An 11,752-nucleotide genomic window follows, 5' to 3' on the forward strand; every position below is an offset into this window, starting at 1 on the left:
AAAGATAAAAATAAATAAAACCAAAACCCACACACTGGTTCTTACCCAGTGAACAGGCAGCAACCAGGTCAACCATGACCACCATCCAGTTCTGTCTGAAAAACACTGTGGCTCGGATCACTTCAACCGCAACACCATTAACCTGAAACAAGTTTGATGCAGCAATTGAGATTAAACATTTAGGATTGCCTTGTAAACACTTGAGATCAGGTCACATGCCCCTATTCAGAGAGTTAGATGACATTAACCACCATACCATTTTTACAGAAGCATGGCGTTGTCCAAAGGTTGTTCGAAGGACAAGTCTGCCAGGTGTGACCATTATGAAGTAGCCCAGAGTAGCAGCATTTTCAGTTGACATGACCTCAGACTGCTGGCCCTCTCGTTGTAGCATCACCTGCCAGGCCTCAACAGCTGAACTTTGGGCCTGGTAGCAAAAACAAAATGTACCAAAGACCACGATTTAAAAAAAAAAATAAAAAAAAGTTAACTCCTTAAAGGGGTCATATGACGCGACTTCAATTTTTCCTTTCTCTTTGGAGTGTTACAAGCTCTTGGTGCATAAAGACCTGTAAAGTTGCAAAGACTAAAGCCTCAAATCCAAAGAGATATTCTTTATAAAAGTTAAGACTTGTCCATGCCCTCCTAAAACGCCTCGTTTAAACACGCCCCCACATATCTGTCACTGTGTGGGATTATTTGCATAACACCGCCCAAATGTTCACGCAAAGGCGGCGTAACTTATTCTCGCTGTAGTATTGTTGCCGCCGCCATGTCGTGAATATGCCGTGTGTTTCGTTGTGAAAGCGAAACTACTTTGTTTGGCCTTCCAAAAGAGGATGATATCTGCTTCATCATACCTGGAGTTGATCAGTTCTGGTTGCTGAGGAAAAACATCAACTTCGCGCTGTGGATCGCCGGATCGGCCTTCACCGTGGCCGAAGCGGAGTCCAGCCAGGGGTCGTCACATGTGGCTGCCACAAGCCTCCTTTGTCGAATCCGCCGGGCGCCGCTCACTCAAGCCACTGTGCGTTTCGTTGGGAAAGCGAAAATACCTTGTTTGGCCTTCCAAAAGAGGACAAGGTTTCTATAAAGTGGGGCAGTTCCAACTTTGCAAGGACAGTCTGGCGCTTCTGACTCCCAGCCTGCAAGTACGGTTTTTATATTTAAATTTGCCACTGATGATTCAAACGCGAGTTTGAGCAGTGTAGAATAGCGCTTAGTTTGTCATTTCTCCGATCACAAATGCAGACATGGTTTTGGGTTTACGCGGCGCAATATGCAACGCAAAGCATAAAAACACAGTACAAGTCATTACAATCAGTAATTATGTCCCCACTGGATGCAACAAATGCCTCGTTTGTAATGGGTTTTATTGGTTTTGTCTCATCGCGCCGGGACACAGGGAAACCATAGACTATGATGGAAACACAGTATGGTAAGGGGCATAACATTTCTGTCACACGCTTGAGGTATTCAGTCAATCACAACACACTGGATAGCTGGCCAATCAGAGCACCCCGCTTTTCAGACCGATGAGCTTTGTAAAAATCGACGCGTTTCAGAAAGGCAGGGCATAGAGGAGAAACAATGTACACTGAAAAAAAAATGATACTAAATTTTAAGGTAAGTGGTTGCAAACAATTTTTTAACTACATTTAAAAAATAAAAACATGTTGAAAGTTAATCAGTTAAATTTGTTTGTTGAAATGTATCTAAAATAAATTGATTGCAACCACTTACCTTAAATTTAGTAAATTCAATTAATCATTTTTTTCAGTGTACATTGTGGAAAATAATACGATTTTGGAACCTTAAATCACATAAATGCATTGCACCAAATAATGTTCTTTTTAGCAACATCCTATGACCCCTTTAAGAACAAAAACTAGTTGCTTACCACAGCTAAAGCTGCAGAGAAGTCTTCTTTAATACTGCCAGCTGTAGGACAAGGTAGATCAGTTCTCACAGACACCTATTGAAGAGGAAAAACACTTTACAAATAAAGCAGGGCAAATGCGTTATATGAAAGCTGAAAGTTCATTCTCATACCTCCATGTAGTTCTCCTCACATGTAACCACCCTCGGAGAGAAAGGAGGAACAGAGCAAGTCTTGGAGACATTGAAAAATGAGTCTTTGCCACTCTTATCCATAATGAACACACCAAACATGAAGGTGAAGACCTCATCTTTCTGAAAATCACAATAAGTTATAAGCTTGGGGTCACAAAGAACGTTTAAGTAATCATCATACTAACAAAAAGCTGCATTTGATTGAAATAGTTTTATGTTATGAAGGGTCAAAAACAAACTACTAGTTTAGAACACATTTTAATTGCATTCCTGTGACAAAACTGAAAGGTCAACAGCTTAAAATCACACAATCCCAAGAAAGCATTCATACATGCTGATTTGGTGCACAACTAACATTCCTCAATGCTGAAAACAGTCATGATGCTTAAACAGTGAAACATTTTGGAATTCTTTGAACAGAGTTTTAAAGACCACTTCTATAAAATAGAAATGCTACATCTCCGCTAAACAAAGCTAATTTTTCCAAACAGTTATGGAAGTGTAGTACTCAGCAAATATGCATTCATTTGATCAAGTAACAAGACTTAAATGGTTCTTCTTTTGAACTTTCTATTTTGGATTCTGTACCCGATTTCCCGTGTGACAGGAGAAGTATGATGCTCGGAGATCAACACGACCCAGCAAAGGCAGGACAGAGTAAGTGTAACCACACTGAGCCCCATAGCTCTCTGTGACAGGATACGCACCTGTGGCATCTAAGAGACCAGAAAGGAGAAGAGAAGAGAAGAGAAGGGGGGAAAAAACCCATACACCACATTAAACTATATTAGTAAAGACATAAGGAAAAAAAGAAAAAGGGGGTCAAACGCACCAATGGCCTCAAAACGAGGCTCACTGCCAGAAGGTGGTATGTCTACTGAGATGAACAGGGAATGGGCCTTGCATTCAACCACAATGGGAACTATGAACAAAACAAAAGACAAAGACGCAGTTTGAAACAAGAAAACACATAATGAAAGCCATCTTTCTGCAAACCCTTACCTTGTGGAAGTCTGGAGGGCTGTTGCAATGTGTTTTTAGAGTCACGCAGTGCACAAGCTACTGCACACAGGAGAAGCAGGCCTCTAATAAAGACATGAACAAACCCAAGTTGCTAATGGATTCATATTACATACAGAAAAAAAGTCTTAGAAAACAATTACCCTGAAACAAATCCAAAAGCCATAGTCACTGATTAACTAAGTGTCTGTAATGTGAAAGCCTAAAACACTACCAAACCTACATTAGCACTAAAACAATATCCTGAACTATGCGACTAAGAATGACAACATGTGACTGACGGCTATATTTTAAATGTGTAATGTTGATTGACTTGTTAGCAGTTGGATGTGTTGACTGGCTACTTCAACAGCAGCTGTGCTTATTAGTACATGACATAATTAACTCATTGGTTGCAATCACTGGTTTTTCCAGACTTTCCTAGTTGGCTGGAACCCCCGCCCATTATCCAAAGCTGAAAATGGTTTTAAAAAATACATATTAATTAGCTTTATGACAACAACAACAACAACAACAACAATAATAATAAAGGAATATTGAATTAGTATGTTGTGAGTTCGGCAATTGAACTTAATCTGTTCAGAGACAACAAAACAACCAATGAGAGAAGAAAAAAATATCTACACATGCATGGTAGTCATTGCTGTTGTCATAAAATATTAAAGAGGAAAAGAAGAACACAGTTTAAATATTTATTTGCGGGCTGATATTTGTTGGCTTATATAAAATACACAGTATAAAGCAGGAATAAAATCACTGTGAAACAAGTAAAGGAACAGCAAGGTTAAGGTGTAATTTAAGTGTACTAACCAAGCCATTCTGTCTGGATCAAAGTGTTGCACTTTAAACATAGAGTCATACATACATAATACTACTGTTCTTCTAATCATTCATTTCTTTCAGTCTTGAAGTTATTCACTCATTGTAGCCATTAATTTTTATTTGGTATTTTGAGATATAACCTTTTCAGCTGTACAACAAATCATTCATTCTGAATTAATTTAATAAATCTGACTAGATTATTAAACCAATGTAATGGTGTATCTGTCCACAAGGTGGGAGCAAAGATACATAAAACTGTGCCAGGAAGCATTTGCGTTAAAATGACAGAATTTGACGATCCTAAAAGAAATACAGAGTATCAAATAAATTATGTACTAACTAAGCATATAACATATGGAGACATGATACCAATAAATAAAGCTAAATAGATGATTTGCCTGTACATGCTGTCATAATTACTTGCACTATATTTAATTAACTGTAAAATGTCACAGAAACACTATAACATTTTCTTGCCACTAACTCAATAATAAAAAAGACATACTAAAATATCACAAAAACAAAGTTGAACCATATAAAAATGAAAATGTAATTGAATTTGCATTACATCTAGGCCTGAGAATGTGTGAGTCACATCTGTAGTGTCATCATGATATGACATGCTTGCAGGAAATGCCCCCAGCATGACAGACCAGCTCTGTGTGATCAGTCACAGTTATTTCTCTATTTTTTCCCTTCCATAAAGGGGAATAACAGAAATCACTAAGACAAGTCTAACATAATAAAACAATAAGGGGGTTTTAAGTGAGTTTCAATTTTCGATTTATAAAAACGATGACAGAGAGCTATGAGCTATATATATTTATATGACCAATTCTATCCTAAAGTTCAAATGGACTGCAAAACTGTCTTTTCCAAAAGGGGTGCTGACATCTGTTAAAGTCTTTTCCTCCCATTTGAGTCTTATTCTGCACTCACAGCATGGCCTTCAGCACCCATCCACATATCAGCATCCAAAAGATGAGAGGTGGAAAGGAAACAGAATAAAATAAAATGGACTAACACAATTCACTCAAGGACTGAACATAAAGCATAAAGACAGCAGTGTTCAATGGAATGAAATCTTTTGGCCTGAAACAAATGAATGAACTGACACAACCTGCACCACATTCTCCAGCTTTTATGAATCAGGGCTAAAACAAAAAGAATATTTTGTGTTAGGCTAATGAGTGGATATATTTCAGGGGACATTTGAAGGGTTTGTCTGAATGGAAAGAGCAAAATTAGTGAATGAAACAAGCTTTTCAGTGTAATTGAATAGAGTAGACACACTGTACTTCTCTGTTATAAAGATTCTCACATTGAAGGTCCAGAAGTGACTTATTTACATTGATTAATTAAATAAACAGTGGCTGAATATTGAGCTCTTTTCAGGCTACGTAATCTTTACAGGATGTCCATAGTGCTTAAAAAGCACAGTGTAGCTATATACAGGAAAAGAACATAATGCTGTCAGCTAAACTGTCAGACAGGAAGTGAGGTCAGTTTTGAAACGTAAACCTTCCGATAACATACCACTTAAATGAACAGAGGTAACACTATAAAACGGAGTAATTTCATTTTTGAATATTTCATATTTGAAATAGTTTTTAATACTAAAATGTCACAACCAAAGCTTTTGGCATCCATTTTAAAAACACTATTTTTATTTGAAACTAGAAGTAGCATTTAGGAATGATGGTCGCCTTGAAAGAAAGAGGAAGAAACTATCACAAACTATAATGAGAAACAGTGAACTCATATCATGCTTCTTTATTATATTCTGAGAAGTGACTAAAAGTGAAACCGTGACATCAGTACCCTACATTGGTCCAGCGTTTTGGTTTTACAGCAGAACAATTAATAAGATGACTGATTAAAACAGAAAGTACATAATGTGTTCTGGCCCAGAGTGTTTTTGCAGCTAGTAGACAATACACATTCCACTGAATCTCTTCTGGCAGTATTGTATGGCTGCAATTGTGTTCACTTCCTGTTGTGGGCAACAGGGTGGCGTGACATCATTTTGCTTGATATATGCAGTGAGTCATTTCTAGTCAACACAGAATTCACCAGCTACAGATTGTGTCCTTTTTGTGAACCTGAATTGTATAGTACGTGTGATTGATTCATGTGCTGAAATTAAATATGACCTTTTATGGTAATAATCAGATGAAACCCTCACCCAGATAGCACACGCACGTCTGCAAGATGTCTGTTAAGGATCGCTTCATCTGGAAAGCATCTGCTGTGTATAAACATCTGATAGACGTCTTTAAGATGTCAGTTTTACATTCATTCTAAATCATAAACATCTTAAAGACATCTTCTAAACGTCTATTTGACATCTGATAGGAAACGTCCTATAGACGTATTGCAGATGAGCAAACACTCTAAAAAAATGTCTTGCAGATGTAAATGCAGACGTCAAATAGACATCTCCGTGATGTACGTGTGCTATCAGGGTAAAGAACATGATACATACAAACGTAGCCTACTGATGTGCAAGTCACCAATGTATTGGCACAGGCAGTATTAGTAATGGGAGACAGATGATTATATGACATGAGGAAACTTTGAAATCTGGTTTGACGGTTTTAGAGTGGTTTAGGGGCACTTGTTAGCTGGCCAGGCTGGGGGACCACCAGGCCTACCATCTAAACCCCAGCCTATAACCCTTCTAAGACATGCAAACCACAGATTCATAAGCAATAATACTGCATAATTTCTTCATTTAAAGTGACGTGACGTGTGGCCAAGTATGGTTACCCATACTAGGAATTAGTGCTCTGCATTTATCCCATCCTAAGTGCACACACACACAGCAGTGAACACACACACACACACCGTGAACACACACCCGGAGCAGTTAACTTTAATCAGTTAACTTTGGTTATTACGCAATAAGTGATGGCTGATTACGCACTGTGGCTAAATGCAAATAATAACCATGTTGCTAAATTACAGTGCCTGACGACACCGCTATTATATTTAGCTACATAGACACTGAATAATTCTTAACTGAATACAAAATAGCAGTGACTATATAGTCCCAGATTTTACCTGTTGGTCAGAACTGTTTATGGTTGGTCATAAATTGACTAGATTTGATTCCTCAAATTTATCCTGTTATGTTGTGTTAAATGTTACTCTCCAAAAATACATCAAAGTATAAGTATTATACACACAGGTGTTATGCGATATGGTTTCGTTTTCCTTTAAGAGCACAACACGCAGATGATCCCTTGTGCGCGACAGAAGCATCTGCACAATGATCAGCGCGAGATCAAATACCAAATAAGACCTAAAATCCGAAACACCTAAAACCGTGGAGGAAAAGCATTAGGATAAGAGACTATTGCATGTATTATTAATTGAACAAAAAACTGATACAATGCATTGCAGAGGGAAGACAAAGAAATGGATGTGGGAATAGGCGTGACAGTGTGCTTGCATTAATTTGCTCAATGTAAATGCATCTCATTTACAGCGAATTGGGTTGAGTGTCCATCAGTGTACGTGTAAACATGAGCTCTGGTGTAAGTATATGAAAATGTCTTTTGATTGCATGCTTATTTATGCGCTTATGCTCAAATTTCCAGATATTTCGGTAACTAACCGGTTAGATTTAGTTTGACAGCCATAAACGGTGTTGCAGAGGTCGTATCATGATGATGTGTTTGGTGAAAACATTAACTGTATATTCGCATATTAAATGCAAAGGGTTTTATTTTCTCAATCCATCGCTGGCAATGACAGGCTTGGTTGCCGTTGCCTCGTAACGAAGCGACGAGCCCTTAGTGGATGTGGGCTTCATCAAATCTTGTTCATTCGCCATTAAAAGCCATTTGCTGTTATATAAGTGTGTATTGTGTACCTTATAAGAACAACTAATTATCTAAACTGTTTTGCCTTTGTGATAGATGCAGGAACATGAACAAAGGGCGAGATTTCAGCACTTCCTGTCGGAGCTTGCAATACTGGGTTCTTTACAGGTGGGCTTTTCCTGAAGCAATACTTTTTACAGTTTCATATTTAATTAAAACTGCACGACTTGCTGAGGTAATTAAAGCTCATGCCGCTGTTTTTGCTATGTTTTATGTCTGTCTGTAGGGCTTCCATTATTTTCAGCCCTGGCTAAGAGGGAGAGAGGAACTTCTGCTGACTGTGGTCAATGATGACTTGGTGGGGTCTTTGTTTCTCTGTTTGTCCCTTTTTGTTTTCTCTCTCAGACTTTTTTATATTAAAAATGTGTTTGAGAAGATGTTTGGAGATGTTAAGTCATAAAGTGCAGCTTCAAACATACACGTTTATCTCTGGAAACATTAAACATAGTTAATCTCAAGCTTAAGTGCTGCTGCATCAGTGACAGTTGTATCTTATGGCAACATGACTCTTTGCTCACAGAGATGGCGTTCTCCTGGGTTCGCCGTGTCTGTGGCCTCCACCTTTACCAGCTCAACCTGCAGTAGCAGTTACAGTCTGGACAGCGACTACGCCAGCTCGCCTTTAGCAGGAGAAGGGCCACCTCCACAGTACAAACCAGAGACACCAGACGCCACACAGCAACAAACTCCCAGCAGGTGGAGGAAAAATATCCTTGGACTGTAGCAATTATAAACTAAGTGCTGTATATCAATTATTTTCATTACTCACTCACAGGAATGTTGATTCTCATCTTCTCCCAGCCTCACCCAGTGAGAGAGAGATCGCTGTTCCTGTGAGTATCATTGCCAATGTCAAATTCACATATGTGACCCTGGAGCACAAAACCAGTCTTAAGTCGCTGGGGTATATTTGTAGCAATAGCCAAAAATACATTGTATGGGTCAAAATTATAGATTTTTCTTTTATGCCAAAAATCATTAGGATATTAAGTAAAGATCATGTTCCATGAAGATATTTTGTAAATTTCCTACTGTAAATATATTAAAACGTAATTTTTGATTAGTAATATGCATTGCTAAGAACTTCATTTGGACAACTTTAAAGGTGATTTTCTCAATATGTTGATGGTTTTGCACACTCGGATTCCAGATTTTCAAATAGTTGTATCTCGGCCAAATATTGTCCTATCCTAACAAACCATAAATCAATGGAAAACTTATTTATTTAGCTTATCAGCTTTCAGATGATGTATAAATCTCAATTTTGAAAAATTGACCCTTATGACTGGTTTTGTGGTCCAGGGTCACATATTAAGAACATTACTAATCTTAAAATACACAGGCAATTCGTTTAGGTTTGAAAAAATAATCACTACCGTTCAAAAGTTTAGGGTCTGTAAGCTTTTATGATTTTGAAAGAAATCTCTTATGCTCACCTAGGCTGCATTTATTTGATCAAAAATACAGTAAAAACAGTAATATTATGAAATATTATTACCATTTAAAATAACTGTTATTTTAATCTATTTTAAAATAATTATGATTTTTTTTTACTTAACCCAAATGTTTGGACAGTAGTGCACATATCAATTAAAGAGATTAAAGATGAAATACAATTAAGTTGCATAATGCACTCTTGCTATATGCAGTTGCATCTCAATAAATTAGAATGTCGTGGAAAAGTTCATTTATTTCAGTAATTCAACTCAAATTGTGAAACTTTGAAGGCTCAGGAAACCTTTGCAGGTGTTTTGAGTTGATTAGCCGGTTGGCATGTCACCATATTCTAATTTGTTGAGATAGTGAATTGGTGGGTTTTTGTTAAATGTGAGCCAAAATCATCACAATTAAAAGAACCAAAGACTTAAACTACTTCAGTCTGTGTGCACTGAATTTATTTAATACACGAGTTTCACAATTTGAGTTGAATTGCTGAAATAAATGAACTTTTCCACGACATTCTAATTTATTGAGGTGCACCTGTAATAAAATGTTGTATATACAATAGTTTACCTTTAACTTTTAGGTTTTCTGTAAGTTATCAAGATGAAATTTCTGATTGTCTTGCAGTGGTCAAGGCTCTCAAAAGATTTTTTTTCATTGCAGGAAATGAACTGCACCCTGTTCTTGTTAGCCGGCTATGCCAAGTATGGGCAACCTTATGTCTGGATTCGATCCAATCATGAGCGCCTAGTAAACGTCGGAGGAACTGATACGCTAGTCAAAGATACACCAATGAAGCTGAAGTCCATCACAGACTGGGTTTCAACATCCCAAGGTTTTAATATCTTTAAACTTCTTTATTTCACCATCTTCAACTTTTATTGGCCATTTTTTCACAATTTTATTATATACAATATTTCTTTATGTTCCTGGATCAACGTTTGGAAACGTTTACTATTTTTTTTTAAACAAGGTTAAAGATTATGTAGTAGTAGTATATATTTATTTAATGCCATGTCAGCATCTTAGGCTATTTTCATGGCAAAAACAATAAAAAAAAATACAAGTATAACAAATACAATAAAAACCTGCTAACAAACAAACACAAGTTATATCACACAAGATTTTTTACATTAACATATGATAAAAATTGTACAACTTTTTCTGGCAAAAAGTGAGTTCACTTCATAAAAGAGTTTTCTACATACATTAAAAGCTGGACAGTCCAATAAAATATGTTTGACAGAAAGGGGAATATTGCGAAACATGCTAAATATTATGTATAAATATACATACAACTTGCTTTAGTAGTTGTATATCCATATATTGCTGTGTTACCATAAAGCATATCAACCCCCAAGTCCACCAGAAGGATAGTAATCAAACATCTGTACTTTTCATTTTACAAGGGTCTTACATAACACACAAACCTTTCATCTACCCTGTAGGAACTCATGTATGGGATGTAGTGAGTGAGTTGGTGGGACTGTGCACCATGCCGCCTCCCGACAACCCCTTCTCTTTGGACATGCGCTACCTCCAAACCCTGTCCCTCCCAGAGCGCTTCCTTGTCACTGGGGCACTCCTGAATTTCCTGGAGATGATTGTGGTTCAGGGAAGCCGAGAGGAACCGTTCTATGATCTGGGTGAGCACAGAGCTTGAGTTACTTTGAAAGATAGGAGTCCGGGAAATCTATGATCCAAATATTTGGAACGTTCTTTTGTCATTGTGCTCATACGATAAAGGGTGTGAGCAAGAAAAACAATACAAAAATCTAAACATAGCAAAGTCTTAGACCTGCTTCATACATCCTGTGTCTGTTGCATATATTCATTTTGCTGTGGCACAAAAGCACTTATTTTTCTGCATAGAGCCACAGCGGTTAGTGGTTTGTGTGAAACAGGCCTTTGGCTAGATTTGACCATCTTCCTCTAACACGTATTTCCTCTACCCTATTTCTTAGTTGTGGAAGAGTTGAAGCCACTGAGACGACTTCATTTCCAAAGCCTCTCTGAGGTACAAAGGTTTCAAGGCAGCGACAGGACTCCAAGTCCTTTATTCGCCAATTGAAACGGGTACTTCAAAAAAAATCAACAACATCCAAGGGTATTAAACTCCAAAGGATCACCGTTTTTACTATCTGGCCTAAAACTCCTAGAATCTAATATTGTAACAATCTGAACCATGAACTAACCTGTTTTGTTATTTATTTATTTTTTATATTAAAGACCATTCATTTATGTACAAACAAAGAGGTTTAATAATGACAGCTTTAGCCCGGTGACTGTAAGCTTCTAAATGTCAGCCATTGCATGTTTTTGTGAACCACGTACGTCTTTGAAAAGTTACTAAATCAGACGAGAATACTTTAATCCCTCACATTAAAAGATTTGCGCCCCATGACTTACACAGAAACGGCTCCCTCTTTAAAGACCTAATCTGTCCTGAAATTCAAGTAACAACTGGCTTCTTAAAAGTTTGTGGTGACTTTTGCGTGTTTAATAAA

The 11,752-nt window shown here is 37.4% G+C and overlaps 2 protein-coding genes across 2 annotated transcripts in view; one reads left to right on the forward strand and one right to left on the reverse strand.

Moving 5' to 3' along the window:
• The window catches only part of zpax4 (zona pellucida protein AX 4), a gene marked incomplete at its 3' end in the record, with an annotated part of 6,047 nt that extends 2,628 nt beyond the window's left edge, over positions 1–3,419 (reverse strand). The window contains exons 1-8 of the mRNA XM_016479650.1: positions 3,237–3,419; positions 3,076–3,158; positions 2,906–2,995; positions 2,662–2,789; positions 2,053–2,193; positions 1,901–1,975; positions 257–427; positions 46–142 (exon numbers count right to left, since the gene is read on the reverse strand). Coding sequence (XP_016335136.1) covers positions 46–142; positions 257–427; positions 1,901–1,975; positions 2,053–2,193; positions 2,662–2,789; positions 2,906–2,995; positions 3,076–3,158; positions 3,237–3,259 — 808 coding nt within the window. The remainder of the gene's footprint in view (positions 1–45; positions 143–256; positions 428–1,900; positions 1,976–2,052; positions 2,194–2,661; positions 2,790–2,905; positions 2,996–3,075; positions 3,159–3,236) is intronic.
• A 3,746-nt stretch (positions 3,420–7,165) lies between these two features.
• LOC107683551 (uncharacterized) lies at positions 7,166–11,636 on the forward strand. Its single transcript, XM_016479630.1, has 8 exons — positions 7,166–7,454; positions 7,839–7,910; positions 8,029–8,100; positions 8,323–8,498; positions 8,578–8,635; positions 9,909–10,080; positions 10,694–10,891; positions 11,210–11,636. Exons 1-8 carry the CDS (start codon positions 7,443–7,445, stop codon positions 11,314–11,316), a joined length of 867 nt encoding a protein of 288 aa, XP_016335116.1. The 5' UTR covers positions 7,166–7,442; the 3' UTR covers positions 11,317–11,636.
• Positions 11,637–11,752: the final 116 nt, after the last annotated feature.

Source organism: Sinocyclocheilus anshuiensis, unplaced genomic scaffold, assembly GCF_001515605.1.
Source record: "Sinocyclocheilus anshuiensis isolate Anshui unplaced genomic scaffold, SAMN03320099.WGS_v1.1 scaffold874, whole genome shotgun sequence".
Lineage (NCBI taxonomy): Eukaryota > Metazoa > Chordata > Actinopteri > Cypriniformes > Cyprinidae > Sinocyclocheilus > Sinocyclocheilus anshuiensis.